The sequence below is a fragment of the Canis lupus genome, chromosome 3 (genome assembly GCF_003254725.2).
Source record: "Canis lupus dingo isolate Sandy chromosome 3, ASM325472v2, whole genome shotgun sequence".
Classification (NCBI taxonomy): Eukaryota; Metazoa; Chordata; class Mammalia; order Carnivora; family Canidae; genus Canis; species Canis lupus.
The window spans coordinates 26,837,260-26,854,764 of NC_064245.1; the positions used below are offsets into that span (position 1 = coordinate 26,837,260).

The 17,505-nt window shown below is 48.6% G+C and overlaps 2 protein-coding genes and 1 long non-coding RNA gene across 3 annotated transcripts in view; 1 reads left to right on the forward strand and 2 right to left on the reverse strand.

The window, feature by feature from the left end:
• Positions 1 to 415: 415 nt before the first annotated feature.
• Positions 416 to 3,084, reverse strand: LOC112653600 (WW domain-binding protein 11-like). The gene is given in 3 exon segments (XM_035714314.2): positions 416 to 1,059; positions 1,062 to 2,251; positions 2,253 to 3,084. Coding segments are annotated over 3 exon segments (1,917 nt in total). The 5' UTR covers positions 2,933 to 3,084; the 3' UTR covers positions 416 to 1,012.
• Positions 3,085 to 11,413: 8,329 nt separating this feature from the next.
• THBS4 (thrombospondin 4) overlaps positions 11,414 to 17,505 on the reverse strand; it is a 41,996-nt gene continuing 35,904 nt past the window's right edge. The window contains exons 16-22 of the mRNA XM_025437689.3: positions 16,892 to 17,085; positions 15,798 to 15,976; positions 15,182 to 15,230; positions 14,888 to 15,084; positions 13,993 to 14,165; positions 12,169 to 12,308; positions 11,414 to 11,635 (exon numbers count right to left, since the gene is read on the reverse strand). Of these exons, the coding sequence (XP_025293474.3) occupies positions 11,574 to 11,635; positions 12,169 to 12,308; positions 13,993 to 14,165; positions 14,888 to 15,084; positions 15,182 to 15,230; positions 15,798 to 15,976; positions 16,892 to 17,085 (994 nt within the window). The 3' untranslated portion in view covers positions 11,414 to 11,573. The remainder of the gene's footprint in view (positions 11,636 to 12,168; positions 12,309 to 13,992; positions 14,166 to 14,887; positions 15,085 to 15,181; positions 15,231 to 15,797; positions 15,977 to 16,891; positions 17,086 to 17,505) is intronic.
• On the forward strand, positions 11,686 to 15,001 carry LOC112653498 (uncharacterized). The gene is made up of 3 exons (XR_003132231.3): positions 11,686 to 12,361; positions 13,293 to 13,711; positions 14,492 to 15,001. It is a non-coding gene; the product is annotated as an uncharacterized LOC112653498 (long non-coding RNA).

Sequence of the window (17,505 nt, forward strand, 5' to 3'; positions counted from 1 at the left end):
TGAACAGCTACTTAAAAGAAAACCCTCCAAACTGGTAAGAGATGTTCACACTTAGTTGGACAACTCTTTTTCATAGAGACATACGTTCCCAACTGTGATTTCTTATTGTGTTTTATAATGTATGAATTTGATATTACTTAGCAAGGTGAACTTAATGAAGGGGAGGCTTGTGTGCTAGACCATAGCTTGGGTAAGGCTTGAAGGGACTCCTTTCTTCAGGGTACTTTGTTGTTGTTTTTAAAAGATTTTATTTATGAGAGAGAGAGAGAGAGAGGCAGAGACCCAGGCAGAGGGAGAAGCAGGCTCCATGCAGGGAGCCTGATGTGGGACTCGACCCCAGGTCTCCAAGATCACCCCCTGGGCCAAAGGCAGATGCTCAACCTTTCAGCCGCCCAGGCGCCCCTCTTCAGGGTACTTTTTTTTTTTTTGGTGTAGAACATTTATTTATTTATTCCACGAAACACTCAAAGTTTAGGTCAGTGGGAAATAATTTTAATCAAAGAATTGTACATTTTCTTCCCACATATCTTGCTTTGTATTAGGAAATGACATTGCGATCCATTTCACTAAAATATTATAAAATATTTACAAGAAAATATTAAAATAACTCAAACACAAAAGGCAAGATGGGGTAAAATAAACTTTTTTTTTTTTCAGAAATCTCTACTCCAGTGCCCACTGCACACAAGAAGAGAATCAAAACAAATAAGTAACAAGATCCCCTCGATCACAAGTTTCCAAAAAATTGGAGAAGGGGAACAAACCGGATGAAAACGGTGGTATGAAAGGAATGGACTGTTAGCAGCACTGCTTCAATAACCAATTTATTCTGAATGAAATAATCCTCTCTTATATGCAATAAATTCTGAACAAGGCTAAACTTTAGGATATTCCTTGAACTGAAATTTAAAAATACCCTGACAGTGAAAGTCGCTCTTTCACTAAGTTTAGTAAGAGCCTCTTTCCCCACCAACCTCTGGTATGAACAGAAACGCTCTGGCATTAAGAGCTGTCACAGTAGCCCTTCCATCTCTTTCATGAAAGCTTCATAAACATCATGGTCTGAACGGAGACAGGAACAGATGGACCAGATTTGGGAGCTGCTTTGGCAAGAGGCACAGCAGAATCATCCTCTGACTTTCTTTGGGGAGCAGCAGCAGCCCCTTTATTCTCCCGACGTACCCTTAATGCCGTGGGCACGAATCGAGTAATCTCTGCCTTGGGATTAGTGATCTGTGGCTTGGCACTGATGGTTGCTGTGGCTTTCTTCTCAATGGTGGCTGCGCTTGTATCATCCGCCTTGGGTCGCTGAATCAAGTTGGGTGGAGCACTTAAAACCCCCGGGTTGGGCAAGGGAGCTGGTGGGAAAAGCCCAGGTGGGGCAGGTCCAAGTGGAGGCACCAAAGGTGGGCGCATCATGCCAGGACGAGGTGGAGGGATGCCTGGAGGTGCAGGGGGAGGTAGCCTTGGTGGGGGTCCCCGAGGAGGAGGGCCAGGAGGCAGACCTGGAGGTGGACCCGGGGGAGGGCCAGGGGGTCGGCCTGGTGGTGGGCCTGGAGGCAAAAGTCGGGGTAAAGGCCCCCGGAGTCCTGGCATTCCAGGGGGCCTCAGGAATGGAGGAGCTCCTGGAGGTGGTCCAGGAGGAAGGCCAGTAGGTGGTCCAGGTGGCCGTAAAGGTGGAGCAGGTGGTGGTCCAAGAGGAGGTGGTCCTGGCATGGGAGGTGCTTGTATCTGAGAAGGAGGAACAGACTGTGGGGGAGCTTGCTGCTGTGAGGAAGTAGTAGATGTGCCGTCAGAAAGAGATTCCTCTTTATGCTGTTTCTGTGATTGCTTTTCTGCTTCAGAATCATCAGAATCATCTTCGTCATCATCCTCTGAAAATTCTTCTACTTCTCGTCCTTCCTCGGGGATTTCCTGACCTGCCATTCGAAGCATCATGGCTTGAAGAGGAGTCAGCTCCTTCATGTTCTTCTTTTTCTTCCTTGATTTTCCAGGCATATCTGCAAATCTTACACTCAGACCTGACTTCTTTTCTTCATTGTTGTCTCTCTCGTTATCATCACGGTGCACAAATTCATCCCCTTCACTTTCTCCATCTGACCTGTCAGTGTCACTGTCATCAGTACTGTCATCATGCTTATCTTGATCCATGTCCTCAGGATATCCGTCATCTTCACTGGTGCTGGAAACATCATCATCATGACCCCGTTGAGCAAGTTCTGGGCTATATAACATATCTTCATCCCGCCTGCGGGGGAAGATCTAGGGCAAAGCCCACTTTACGGCCATACATTTGCAAGACTTGAGGAGGTGGTGGACCAGGGGGAGGACCAGGAGGTTTTCTACCAGGGGGCAAACGTGGCACACCATGTCCAAGAAGAGGAAGTATAGAAACTGCCCGTGTCGGAGGTCCATAGGCTGAGGTCTTTTTAAGGATGGAGGGTGGCTGGGCACCAGGAAGTGGAATGTCCTGGATCAAGATGTTGGAAGGAGCATGTGGCATATCTGGCAAGGGAATACTCTCCACTTCCACATGCTGAGCATTCTTGACAGCATCAAAATATTGGCTAAGTTGAGCCCTCTTCTGTTCATATTCCACTTCTAGCTTTCTCAATTCTTTGTAAATGTCTGGATTCTCTTTTTCATAGAGTCGTAGAATACGTTCAAAGGTTTCACGCAGCTTTTTACGCTTGTCTTTCAGCACCTTCTCATTTAACTGTGGTTGCTGCACTGGGTTAAACTCCATTTCATCCAATTTCTCCATGTCCCGGATAATCTGTTTGGGATCCTTCATCTTCAAAACTGCAGCTCGTACCATCATGCGCTGTTTTTTGTTCTTCTTTAATTCTCTCTTCCGGGCTTCTTTTCGGGCTTGGTCTGTGGGGTTCATAAATTTTCCACTCTTGGTGGATGATGTAGATCTCCGTCCCATGTTGACAACTTATATGGTTTACCGGGCTCATTAAAAAAACAAAAAACCACTTCTGCTGGGTTCCTGGGACTGCGAGAAGCGGGGAGGGAACGATTCTCGGCCTCTTCTACTTCGTAGGGGCCTTCACCTCGGCCTGCCCTCTTCAGGGTACTTTGAACTGAACTTGTGACTTCCGAGAGCTGCCTTTCGAGGGTGGGATCGACCCCCACCCACATGGAACACTCAGCTCAGGGGCTGTTTGTGAGATTTCTAGGTGGAGGAGTTGGCCTGGTCTAAACACAAGCATCTTTTAATTTTAGGAACAAATCCAAATAGTAGGAGCTGAATAATCCAGGTCACTTTGTAGCCACTCAAGAAACTGAGTTGAGATCTGGCCTTGGTAATGTGAGTTGAGAGGTAAAGCCAAGGCTGTTTGATTTCCATTTTATGTTTTCCCATTCATATCATTTATTTATTTATTTTCAGAAGATTTTATTTATTCATGAGAGACAGAGAGAGAGAGAGGCAGAGACACAGGCAGAGGAGAAGCAGGCTCCATGCAGGGAGCCTGCCATGGGACTCGATTCTGGGTCTCCAAGGTCACGCCCTGGGCCGAAGGCAGGTGCTAAACCGCAGAGCCACCTGGGCCACCCAATTCGATTCGTAACATTTACCCCCCCCCACTTCTCTTAGCCAATATCCTGTTGAATCACTTTAAACTGTTCAGTGGTTTCTCTGATACTTTCTTAACCTTAATTCGATTCCATTTCTTCTTAGAGAAACCACACACGGGCAGGAGTTTTAGAATTGTGACTATGCTTGGCAGCCTCCTGATTCCACAGGGGGGTACGGTACAAGGCTGCGTGTCACCAGAAACCCCTTCTGGAGTTGGGAGTGTGGGGCCTGGAGGTGGGCCTCGCACTGCCTGTGGACCCCTTCCTTCTCCTGGGCGCAGGTCTCTTTGGCCCTGGCCCTCGGGTCCTCCCTTCATCACCTCTTCTCTTAGCTCCCGTGGGTGGGTCGGGGTGAGCAGAGCCCAGGCCCCGCTCCCCCCCCACAACCGGCCAGCATCGTCAGCTTCCTGGGGCTTCTTCCTCAACCCCATCTCCCAGGTTCCCTGGGTTTAGGCGGGGAAGGGGAGGGGGTGCTTTTCCTCAGGATGGCAAATGGGTGTTCCTCGTGATGGGCCTGCCTGCCATTGCGGGGTGCATCTGGAGGTGGCTCCGGGTGTGGGCTGAGTGTGCGGTCCACGGTCATGAGCAGGTGCCCAACTGGGGGCTCCAGGGCTTTCTCCCACCAGGCGGGAGGGGCAGGCCAGGCCCCTTGCACCCCAGCGCCCCTCACCGCCCTCAGCACCCTCTGCGCCTCCAGCCTCGAGGAATCCCTCCTTCCGCCACCCCTGCTCTGCCTTTTGAGTAACTCCTTTCATTCTGCAAGTCTGACTTCTCCAAACAGTATTCCCGGTGGCTTTTTTTTTTCTTTTTCTTTTTTTTTTAGGTAGGCCCCGGAAACCCAGAGAAGACACTGCACCGTGGATCATCCGCAACTGAGGTCGTTCGAAATGTGCTGGGGTAGCTCCCTGGGGCACTGACCCCATCTCCCTTTCTCCTCCTCTTCTTCCTCTTCTTCCTCTTCTTCCTCTTCTTCCTCTTCTTCCTCTTCTTCCTCTTCTTCTTCTTCTTCTTCTTCTTCTTCTTCTTCTTCTTCTTCTTCTTCTTCTTCTTCCTTTTTAAATTTTTAAGGGTTTTATTTATTTATTCATGAAAGACAGAGAGAGAGGCGATAGACACTCAGAGACATGCAGAGGCACAGGCAGAGGGAGAAGCAGGCTCCATGCAGGGAGCTTGACGTGGGACTCGATCCCAGGACCCAGGATCAGGCCCTGGGCTGAAGGCGGTGCTAAGCCGCTGAGGCACCGGGGCTGCCCCCCATCTCCCTTTCATAGTCCCCGTTCCCTGATTGTCCAGGCAGAGGGGGGCTCTGAGCCTGTGACCGCACCAGGGACGGCCTGCGGGCTGGGACAGGCAACATTCCTTGCCAAGACCTCCTGGCACCCGGGTGGCTGGTGGCTGCCTTGGGCCCAGGGCGTGACCCCGGGGTGCCGGGATCGAGTCCCATGTCAGGCTCCCTGCGTGGAGCCTGCTGCTCCCTCTGCCGGTGTCTCTGCCTCTCTCTGTGTGTCTCATGAATAAACAAATAAAATCTGTAAAAAACAAACCAAAAAACAAAAGCAAGGGGGAAGATGAGGCTTTCTGCCTCAGCCTCAGGATAGATCCCCTCATGCCAGGGGGAGGCCTGGGGGAGGCCTGGGGGGCTCCGCGGGCCCCATGGTGTGGGGGAGGGAAGGGCCCGTGGGCCCAGGGGCTCAGCCTGGGGTGGGTGGGGGCAGAGACCCAGGCCGGGGAGCAGCAGGCTGCACGCTGGGAGCCCGATGCGGGCCTCGATCCCGGGACCCCGGGGTCACGCGCTGCCCCGCTGAGCCCCCCGGGACCCCGCCCAGGCCTTTGGGGGATGCGGCGGCCTGGTGGCACCCCTGGAACCACAGGGGCTGCACCGAGGTTCTTCTCCCCTCTGTGCAGTGACAGTCCCCTTTGGAGAAAAGGCGTGTGCTCTAGAACAGTCGTCACTACTAATCTGGGGTTGAGGATGTGTTTGCCCACACTAGCACTGGGCTGGTTTTTTTGTCGGTTTTGTTTTTTGCTTATGAGGGCAGCTTCTGTACACAGAAAACACAATTTATGGCTACTTTGGTTTTGAAAATTAGTGTTTGATTAAAGATACAAATTGTAAAACCTTAAAGGTTATAAGCTCAACTTATTTTTATTACTCTTCTATACTCTATAAATATACAAATATATTTATTATACGATAGCAAATTTTATCATCACTTTTAAGCTTTGTTTAGTCTCATTTGCAAACTTAAATTTCCACAGACATTTTCAATTTCATTTATAAATTGAATATATTAATTTATAGCATCTAAAATGCTATATTAATTTGTAATAGACTATAAATGTAGTATGTTTAGATTTCATTTATAAATTTAACTTTTTTTGACATTTGACAAAGCCTACATAGGTACTCAAGTAACTCTTATAACAAACTTATACATATTATGGATTTAAATTATCTTAACTATTTCTTATTTATATAGTCAATCAAATTCTTTCATACCTTTTAACCTAAAATCAGAAGTCTAAAGTCAAATATGCAATTATGCGTTTTTTGATTGAATCACAAGTTCAATTTATTAGATTCTCTAATATGCCAAATTCTTTAAAATATTTCAAATACTTTACTTGCATTTTATTTTTATTTTTAAAAAGATTTTATTTATTTATCCATGAGAGACACAGACAGAGAGAGGCAGAGGGAATAGCAGGCTCCATGCAGGGAGCCTGATGTGGGACTTGATCCCAGGACCCTGGGATCATGCCCTGAGCCAAAGGCAGATGCTTAACTGCTGAACCACCCAGGTGTCCCTCTTTATTTTTATTTTTTTAAAAAGTTAACTTATTTAAGTAATCTCTGTACCCAATGTGGGGTTTAAACTCAGAATCCCAAGATCAAGAGTAGCATATTGTTCCAACTGAGCCAGGCAGGTGCCCCTCAGGTACTTTGAATATCACATATTAAGGGACGCCCGGGTGGCTCAGTCAATTAAGTGTCAGACTCTTGGGTTCATCTCAGGTTGTAACTTTATGGGTCATGAGATGGAGCTGCCCCTCTCCACATGCTCAGCAGGGAGTCTGCTTGAGATTCTTGCCCTCTCCCCTTCCCCCTCACATGCACTCATTGGCTCTTGCACTCTCTAGAATAATCTAAAAATCAATATCATATATACAAAGATAATTTTTAGACACTATACAAAAATATTAGGAAGGTGAGTTTATTATCTCTGTACTTAATTTTAAGTTTTCTCAGGAATAAAAAACCCTCAAGAAATTTAGGGTAAACTTCTCAGTGGACTGAGGTTATTTATTACCAAAGATTTGAGCAAAGATGTAAGATTTGGAGCTGTGGACAGTGCAAGGGATTTTGCTCATAACTCTGAAAGGCTGAGTGCTCATAAACCCAATGATAAATGATATTAAGGAGCCCAAGTGTAGGCCCTCAAACAAGGGTACCTCATGCATCACTCCCTTTGCTTCGTATCATTAATGACCTAGTTCTCGTTTCTTCCAGACCAGATTCTTTTTTGTTGTATCACTATACTCCTAATTATTTCCTAGTCTGGGCCATAAGAAATGCTTATAGGTACTTAAGTAATGGGTAACTGGGTTCTGTATCGTTCTCATTTTCTTTGACTTTGTAGCCCCACATTAAAATTAAGTGAAGGACAGTCCCCTGTAATAATTCTCAGATATAGGAATAATAACCTGGGAGAAGAGGAAGAAGAGCTTTCTTTTTGTTGGATGGAGGCAAAATGTGCTCTACTTCCCTCTTTGCCCCCTGCTTCCATCTCCCTGGGCCTTCTACCCATGGCCCCAAAGCCCTCCTCTGCCCCTAGGAACTCTCCTCACATCCTGTGGGAATACCCCGGTATGGTCTTTTTCCCCAGGGACGTCCCTCTTCCTTTTCCCAGTCACCTCAGGACCCTTGAGCTCAATGAACAGTCAGGAGGAAGATGGGCACTAGATGAATTCATCCTAGTTGGAGAGTGAGGGTTGTTCCCACCCCTACAGGTGTTGATAAGATTCAAATGAAGACCTCACTAACATGACTAGGACTCTCACAGAAACGTGAGTTTCTGCACTAGGGTTGAGTATAAACATTCAGAAATCCCAGGTTTCTGTTTGGGGCAGAGGGCACCACACCAGCTGGTCCAGTCCCATAGTGTGTTGCTACTCTCTGGCTAGACTGTCTCAAGTGTTTCCTGATTCTCACAACTCTTTCTACTTCTCCCTCCTTTTAAAATTGAATATATTTGACATGTAATGTGTAAATTTAAGCATTACAACTTGTTAATTTGATACATTTATATATTATAATATGATTGCCATCATAGTGATATTTAGCACCTCTATCATGTATAATTATTCTTTTAGCAGTTAGGATAATTTTTAGTCTGTTAGTGGTTTGATGATTGTGGCACAATATTGTCTATATTCATTATACTGAACCTCAGATCTCTGTGACTTATTTACTATTCATTGCAAGTTTGTGCCCTTAAACACCATTAATCTTATCCCGCCCACCCCCATCCTCTGGTAACCACCATGTCACTCTGTTTTTAAGGAATTTTACTTTTTTAGGTTCCACACATAAGTGATGTCACACAGGAATGCTTATTGTTCTCTATCTGACTTATCTCACTTAGAATTATTACGCTCAGGGTCCATCATGTCATCACAAATGGCAGGATATTCTCCTTTCTCATAGTTTGACAATATTCCATTGTGTATATTTACCACCTCTTCTTTATCCTTTCATCCACGATGAGCACTCAGGTTGTTTGCATATCTTGGCTTTTGTGAATAATGCTACCATACACATAGGGGTGCAGATAACTGGTTGAGCTCCTGTTTTCCTTTCCTTTGGGTATATGCCCAGAAGTGGACTGGCTGGATGGAATGGTAGATCTATTTTTAATTTTTTGAGAAAAATCCATATTGGTTTTCATAGTGATTGGACCAATTTACTTTCTCACTGACAGTGCAAAAGGGTTCCCTTTTCACCAGATCCTCACCAGCACTTGTCCCTTGTCTTGCTGATAAGACAAGCCATTCTAACAGGTGGAAGGTGATAGCTTATTATGGCTTTGATTTACATTTCCCTGATGTTTGGTGATGTTGCATATCTTTCCATGTGTCTGTTGGCCATTTTGATGTCCTTTTTGGAAAAATGTCTATTTAGTTCTATCCATTTAAAAAAATCAGATTTTTTTAAGTTACTGAGTTGTGTGAATTCTTTATATATACCCCTTATCTAATGTATAGTTTGCAAAATTTTTCTCCCATTCTGTAGGTTATCTTTTCAATTAGTTTCTTTTCCTGTGCAGAATTTTCTGAGACTGATGTAGTTCCGTTGCTGACTTTTGCTTTTGCTGTTTGTGCTCTTGGCATCATATTAAAAAAAATCATTGCCAAGACCGATGTCAAGAAGTTTTTTCTGTACATTTTTTCCCGGTACTTCTCCATTTATTTATTATTTATTTTAAAGATTTCTTTTAAAGAGAGTGCATGTGGGGCAAGGGACAGAGGCAGAGGGAGAGGAAGCAGACTCCCCACTGAGATTGGAGCCTGTCACGGGGCTGGATTTTTAGGACCCTGAGATCACCATCTGAGCTGAAATCAAGAGTTGGCCACTTAACCAACTGAGCGCCTCAGGTGCCCCAGTAATTCTCCATTTAAACAAGAAGTTTTCTGAAAGTTTCAAGTTTTCTACCCCAGTTCTCAAGATATTGAGGAAGGATGACTAGAAGTAAGACAAAAGAGTGTACCCACTCAGTTGTGTGTCACTAAATGTTTGATGATCGGTTCTCTGGTGCCCTGCTTTGTAGTGTTTGCCAATTTCTATAGTGTAAATATTTCACCATGGTTGATTTCTAACTGTCAACATCTTGACAACTGTCTCTCAAAATTCCTCAAAATTTAATTGTTGGCTCTCCTGAGCTGGTATGTGCTGGCTTCAGCACATCACTGGATCTATTTGCTCTCTGTATTTGATGACTTTTGTCTTCCCAACAATATAATAAGTTCCCTAAGGGATGCAGTTATATTCCTGATCTCCAGTAAGCTGATGGTACTAGCATGGTTACACATGCAAAAGTATCAATTAAAGGAAATTTCCTGTGGATATGTTGCTTTCTTAACGCAACGGCACAGCTAGTAGCAGGGAGACTTGGGGGTGAGGAGGGCAGTGGAAGGCCGCCTCTCCTTTCCACCGGTCTCAAGAAGACTCCTGCGGGAGCCATAGGATCGTTTTGCTAAGGAAACCAGGCTCCCTGAAAGTCAGATCAAGATACAGTAAGAATTCATCTTAGATTCACATCCAGATCTGATCAACACATTGGGAGATGAGTGTATTTCGACGATGAGCATGAAATCTCCCACGATTTCACCATAGACTGCCTAGGAAAGTGCCAAAGACTCAGTAAAAGGGCATTAAAATAGTTATAAAGGTATAACCTAAGGGCACTGTTGATACAGTGAGTGAAAGAGCTTCTAGAGTTCCTAAGGGATCAGGAAATAATCATCTTTCCGTGAGATATAGAAAGTTAGGAAAAGGAGTAATATTGAAAGAGGACAATCTCTAACCAAATGAATTTGTCCTTCTGAGTTTTTTTTTTTTTTTTTTTTTTTTTTGGAATTAGGGAAGACTTATAGATGTGGAACCACAAATTGGAAGAAGCCCATGACAGCACGATGGCCCAGAAATCCTTGGAAGGATCCTGGAACAGAATCCCCCCAGGGGGACTCACAGTCCAGCAGAAGGAGTTGGTAGACTGGCCTGAGTTCTGGCCACTGAGCGAAGACCCGGATGCAGATCAGATGTTGCGTTATGATGCAGCATCTGTCTCTACACCTCATGTGTGCAGGCAGCTACCTCGAAGTCCTGTCCCTGTGCTGGTCATGCCTGGGCCATGGGATTTTCTGACTACTGAAATCATGCTCAAACCGTGGTGACTGTGTTTATGCTTCCCTTAGGATTTAAGATTCCTCTAGGAATTTTGGAACAGAATATTTTACTACCCAGCAATATTCTTTAAAACAGAATTCTTTTTTTTTTTTAACAAAAAACAAAAACCAGAATTCTTAAGGAGTTTGTAAAAACTCGCCTGGATCTTTGCCTCACAGATGCAGTGGTCAAAAGGCTAGTGTAGCGATGAGGCACCTCCCTGCCCTGCCCCAGGTGATGTCACGGATACCATCGTCGTTCGAGCGTCTGTTGTGAGGAGCCGTTTGAGTTGTAGGAGGGCCTGTACGATCCGTCTACACTACTGTCCATTCAGCCAGCCAGCAAACACGTCCTGGGTATTTACTATATTCCAGGTACTGTGTTGGGCGTGGGGGACGCTGACTATAGGAAGAGGGAGGGGGCCTTTAGCTCGCTGAGCTGACATTCCACTAGGGGGAGCCAACGCTACAAACAAGCCTGACGATGGGGCGGTTGGTGCTGGTCTGGAGGGTGCGTCCTGGGAAGGGGGGCGGGGGGTATGTGCAGAAAGCACTGCACACATCTGCTCCAGGCTTGGTCTGGTACAGTCTTCGTGGGGAAGGTTCTCCCGAGCATGTGTTTTTTTTTTTAGTTTCCTTACCCAGAAGAGGGAGGGAGGCTGCTGAGGCGAGCATGGCACCTCGAGGCTTTGCTGTGAAGCTCAGCCAGAGTGACCAGAGATGGGAGCTCCCTCCTGAGCCTTCTGACTCACGCACTTGCCCAATCTCACTGACTCCCTGAGCAAGAAAGATCCCCCAGCAAGGTCAATACACAGACCTCAAGAACAACAGACTCACCCCCAAAGCCTGAGCCACATGTAAGCAATGTTTGAACAACACGGTGTTTAGAAATTATCTCTTCTTTATTGTCACGTTCATATAAAAAGTCTGATATAGTTGGGTTGGTAAAAGGAAGCCACCGTGTATATAAAAAAAAAGTTGTAGAAGTTAAAAAATATATGGCTTTAGTGTTTGGAATAGCAGTTACGGATTGCTTCCTTGGCTTAGCTATCCAGGCGATCGAAATTCTGCGTTTGAAACTCTTGGAAGTCCTCTGGGATGGTGTCTGCGGACAAGAACAGGCCCAGGGGTTAGTAAGGCTCCTGCCACCTGGAAGCCTGGCCCGGCTCGCGCCGCGCACGCATCCAGTAGGGGTCACTGTCAGCCCGAGCAACAGGCCCCAGAAGGCTCCACAGCCATTTTCTACCTCAGGCTGCTTTGCAAACTGTTGGCTTAAAGCCCAGGAGTGCTCATTCACGGGCCTAAAGGACATTAGCAGGCAGGAGGGATGGAGTCCGTGATTATGCTTGAGCCATAAGAAAATAAAGGCTGCCCGTAAATGAAATCTGACTGAATTTCTCACTGAACCCCCAAATCCTAAGTCAAGCAGTTAAGTTCTATGCATCTCAATTTCCTCATCCATCAAATAGGAAAAATGAGATCTACCATTTACTTTAGCTAAGCAGGGACTGTTGCATTTTAATGAATACGTGGCATGAGCTTGGGGCTTCTGGGAGGAAAATGTGCTATAAGAATAAGGTAGTAGGATTTGATTAATTCTAGTAATATTATTGTATAATAACAAGAATAGTACATTACCATTGCAGCGATACTTCAGGTTGGACCAAATGATGTTTTCTTGGGAGAAGCAGAACACACCAAGCCGGCCTCCACGCATGGTGGTGTCTATGGTGACCCCAGAGTCAGCCACCAACTCGGAGCCTTCATAAAATCGCACTCTGCAGACAACACAGCCCAGGCTGGTCACCATGAAGCTCAAACTGGAGTCAAGGTCAGACCCACCTCTTTACTGTTTCATACTCCACTTCTCACAGCCCTGGCCTGTGTCCTCACTGTCCCCCCTTCCCTACTAGATTGGAAGCTCCATATGGTCAGGGACTGGAGGTTCATGCCCTCCCCTATGCTGTCTCTCCAAAGGCCCAACACGATGTTGGGCACAGAGTCAAACCTGATGGGTACCCGCTGAGGAGTTCAAGAGAAATCACAAAACCCACTGCTTTTCTTGAGGTCCGACAGCATCTGGTCGAATCGCAGAATAGTGATCCCCGCTGGGGGCAACTGCATCCCTAAAGTGGGGCCATTTCTGGCTGGCTCTTTGGCATTTTGTGACCGAAGCCAGGGATGCTGAACGGTTCACCTGGCCCTGGACAGAAAGATCAAAACCTGTCCTGCATCCTCTACACTCTGGACTTGCCTCCAGACACATGGGTAGGTGGAAAGGCCATTTGTAATTGACCTGGGACCAAACTTCCTCTTCCTTGTCGACAGCGAGTAGTTTTTGCACCGTTTGAATATATACTGAATTTTCTGTGGGTCAGCTGAGGAGCGATCGAGTACTTTCTTCGGCTTAACAAGAGCTGTTCTCCATTTTAGAAATGAAGTCAGCAGGAGAACAACCTGCATTAAAATGTCACTGCCACTATGTCATTTTGTGTTGTGGTGTAGTTGTGTCTAAGCATTTACGTGATTCTGTTATAAATTACTCTTCTTTCTCTATTAAATTGTTAGGGATCAGATTGTTTTCCAAATTGTCTGCAGGCAGACTGTCTCTTCTATGATTTCATTTTGGGACGGAAAAGGAGGCATCAGGCTTCCTCGGGCTGAGAACGTGATCATCTTACTGTGTGACAAAGAGTACACTGGACTTAATGTCCTCGGGAGAACAAAGCATGAATTAGCCCTCATGATTTTCTTTCTTCCAGCACGCTGCTTGCCTGCCCCGGTCAGGAGATGGCAATTTGTACTCCTTTCTCAGTGCGCTACGTAAGATGGCGTCAGTGTTGATCTGCGAGCTTGAGGAGTGAGAAAGGAAGTACCTGGTCTAAATTTCAAAGGTGCAGCCTAAGCCATTGTAGCTTCTGCGGACAGTTGTTTGCATCTGGTTTTCAAACAGTCCTCTAGGGAAATGAGGCAGCTTGCACTGGCTGCATGAAGGTCGGTTCCTGCCACGTGTGGTACACACAGAGCAGCAAGGAGGCCAACATAAAGTGAGATACAGGCACTGCCTCCATGGAGTTCACCATCCAGCCGGGAAGAGATGGTAAGGGACTCGTTGCAGTGCAGTTTCGAATGTCCATGAAGGAGCCAACACCCAGGCTGAGCCGCATCTCCCTTCACACTGGTGAGTGTGGCAGGCGCCCGTCACCAGTCAAGCACCCCCCTCCTCCAATGCGGAGGCCTCCATGCAAAGAGTCCCTCTACCCCCCAGTTTGGTTAGTCTGAGCTGGGGGTCTTCCTCCCACTTCCTTCCTAGGAGCCAGAGCCTGACATCTCAGAAGTCCTGGTGTGCCCTGGGAGGGCCATGGTGGGCTGGGGCTGCTCAGGGCAGCAGAGGCTCTGTGAGGCTGAACGAGGGTGGGCCTAGCTTCAAGAGCAAGGTGAGGAGCTATGTCCTCCACGTACCTGATGTAGCCCACCTGGGGCCGGTGCTGCAGGAACCAGCGGTAGGACACCTTGTCCTTCCAGCCCACGTTCCTGGAGTCCTTCCACAGCAGCCGGACCTGGTCACTGGTGTCCCCAGTATGCCACAGGGAGTTGCGGAGATGCTCTCCAGGACCTGTCTTAGACTTAACAGCCTGGAAGGGACATAAGCGAGTTTTTATTTTTTTTATTTTTTTAAAGATTTTATTTATTTATTCATGAGAGAGAGAGAGAGAGAGAGAGAGAAAGGCAGAGGGAGAAGCAGGCTCCACACAGGGAGCCCAAGGCAGGACTCGATCCCAGGTCTCCAGGATCATGCCCTGGGTCGAAGGCGGCACTAAACCACTGAGCCACCTGGGCTGCCCAATAAGCGAGGTTTTAGACCAGAATGCACAGGCCACCCTTCCTGCTTCCTGGGTTCCTGGGGTGGTGACTTCATGGTTATAATCTGGCTGCCTTTGGATCTGCCCTTTCTATGGAGGTGACCCTCAGCCCTCGAATAATCAGCACTGGCCGATACCCCGCTGACCTCGCCCATGGCTTTCCTGCTGTAACTCCACCGCGCCCCACACCTGTCCTCTGAGGACTTGGAAGTCTGCCTTTTCTCCCAGCAGAGAGCGAGTGCCCACTAGAGCGGACCCCACCGAGAGCTCAGGTTAGCCTGTTTCTGGCACAGTGCACCTGCTGACGTGCCCCCAGGGCTCCCCCAACTCTTGATTCCCCACCTGAGCTGACCTGATGGGGAGGACATGAGTCACCCAGGAGGGAGCTTGTCCACAGGAACGTCCATATGTGAACTAAGTGCCGTAGGCGAGAACAGGCCTGAGAAGGAGGGTGAAGGGCCCAGAGGGGAGGTGAGTGACAGAACGGTCGCTACCTTGAGCTGGATGCCAGGCTCGGCGACAGCGCGGAACGGCGTGGCCTGCCAGTACGTCTGCTCCGTCTGCTTCCACATGACCACATAGAAGCTGGAGCTGTCTTGGTAGCCAAAGATGAAGCCGGCATAGTCATCGTCCGTCTGGGTGTTTACGTGGAAGGTCCCTTCAAAGTCAACTCCGTTAAACGCCGTGTACCCTGCAGGGACCACAAGAAGATCAGAAAAGCTGACCGGCCCCAGGAGGAGCTGCGGAGAGCGGGTTCCATGCACGTGCTGCGGAGGCCCTGGACATACCCACTGCCAGGCCGGGGTCGCTGTTCATGGTCTGGACAATCTCCATGCCCTGCAGAGAAAGTTGAAGGAGTTAAGGGCAATCTGAGAGGGTGGGGAAGCTCAAGGAAGCCCAGAGCCTCCGCGGCGGGGAGCGCTCACGAGGCCTGGCCTCCACACAGCCTGCTTTATCTGAGGAACTGCTCTACCTCGCTGGTGCTCGAACAAAGCACAGCCCTGGGAGGGGGAGAAAAGCTGAACAGAAATGATTTTGCTAAAATGGGAATTAAGAGTTCCTTGAATCAGCTTACTTATGAGAGAGCATCACTTCTAACGCATGTGACTTGCCGGGTGAGGCTAAAGGCTGGAAGCCTTTCTGTGCCTGCTTTTCGTAGTTTCACAACGAGGGGGGCAGGTGGGAGGCAGTCTGCTGGAGAGCTGGGGGGCATGGCTCTCGGGCCAGACTGCTTCTGCCTGGGTCCCCATTCCAGACTCTCCCTGCGGAGCTCCCGTGAGCCACCACTGCAGACTGAGGGGGCTCCATGTCCTGTGTAGAACGGGCTCGCGGAAGCGCTAGGCCAGAGGCCAAGGGCAGCGCGCCCTCTCCTGTGTGGAGAGCTGCCCACCACCGGGCACCTACTTGGTTCAGCACCACCCAGTTGGGATCGATCTGCGCGTCCCCTTCAGGGTCCAGGACCACCGTCTGGTAGGCTCTGAAGTCAGTCAGGGTGACCTCTGCATTCTCCGGGCAGACGTCGATCCGATCGATGACCTGGTCCTGGTCAAAGTCGGTCTCACAGATGTCTCCCACGCCGTCCCCTGAGTGGGGTGGGGTGGGGAGGAGGAGAGGATCTGGCTCCCGTCCACACTGCCTGCACCACTGCTCCTTCACAGAGACAGGGCTGGGCAAGGAGCCGAAGGGAGCCCCCCCCTTCCAGGGCGACCATCTTCAGCCCATGCGGCCCCAGGCCCCACCCTGGAATCTTCAGGGTGGGTTGGTGAACCCCACTGTATGTGACCAAAAGAATTTCCTGGGGACAGACTGGAAGGCAGCTGTTCAAAATTGGTCTCATAAGAAACTCTGAATGTTCTCTGAGGACACTGGGGTTCACCAAGTGGTGGGTCTGAAGGCTGACCTTACAGAAGCAACATCCATAGCGCTTTCGCTGTAACATATGAAAAACCGGGAAATTGTCACCAGAGGGTCTCTAAGACCGTACTTTCTGGTGATCCTTAGGCTGAATCCGGCTCATGGTATGATTTGTTCCGTTGATATGTTATTAAAATATTTCAGCTAAATGCTACCTAGCTGTGGACGGCTGTGCCCTCACCGGCCCTCCAGGGTCCTCACGGTTCTGTCTCCTTTCTGGCTGGTGCACACTCTCCCTGTGGGCCTGGCCCCCGGCGGCCACTGAGGTGATGAGCCCACTGAAGCCGTTCGCGGCTCTGCCCTTCCCTCTATCCTGCTCCTTTCCTGTGGCCCCTGGTGAAAGCCCCTTGGGCAGGAGCACGTGGCTGCTCCCTTGTCGCATGTGACCTCATCCGGGGCTGCTGAGAAGCTGCAAAGCAGCTCTTCTGTGACAGAGTTAGGGGGTTGTGTCTGCCAGCTGTCCACTGTCCACACAAGCTGTGGCTGCTCAGGGAAGTCCTGGGAGAGGCGTCCCACTCCCACCCCAGGCGCCTGGTGGAAGGGAGCCTGGGAGCCGCACGCAGCCTGACGCTAAGCCCACTTACTGTTGCTGTCCTCCTGGGCTGGGTTTGGGACCAGCCGGCAGTTGTCTGGCCCAGGGGGCACCAGGTCTGGGATGCCATCATTGTCATCGTCATCATCACACTCGTCACCAATCCCATCCTTATCAGTGTCCAGCTGGGCACTGTTAATGACAGTGGGGCAGTTGTCTGTGCTGTCCTGATGCCCATCTCCGTCACTGCGGGAGAAAGAACAGGTGGTTTGTGGCACAGATAAGCAGAGAACAGGATAGGAATGAGAGCTGGGGTTTGGGGGTTGGGCCAGAGAACATTTTCCCATTCCTGCGTCTTGTTGAAACAAGTAGATCATATCCTACACTCCAGAGGATAAAGGCTGATTCCCGATTTTGTGACCAGATGCTCCCAATCAGTCCCTGGGGACTATGATCACTTGCCCCCCCCCAACCCCCCACGCAACTGAGAACCTACAAAGGGAGCCAAGTGTGAGGGGCAGTGGAGCCAGGCCGCTTAGTGTGGATCCTGGCTCAGCACTCACCAGCAGCCGGCCCCTCTGCGGCTCAGTGTCCTCATCTGTAAAATGGGAATAACGGAGCCTACCTCATGGGGTTGTTATAAAGATTAAATGTTCACACGACTAG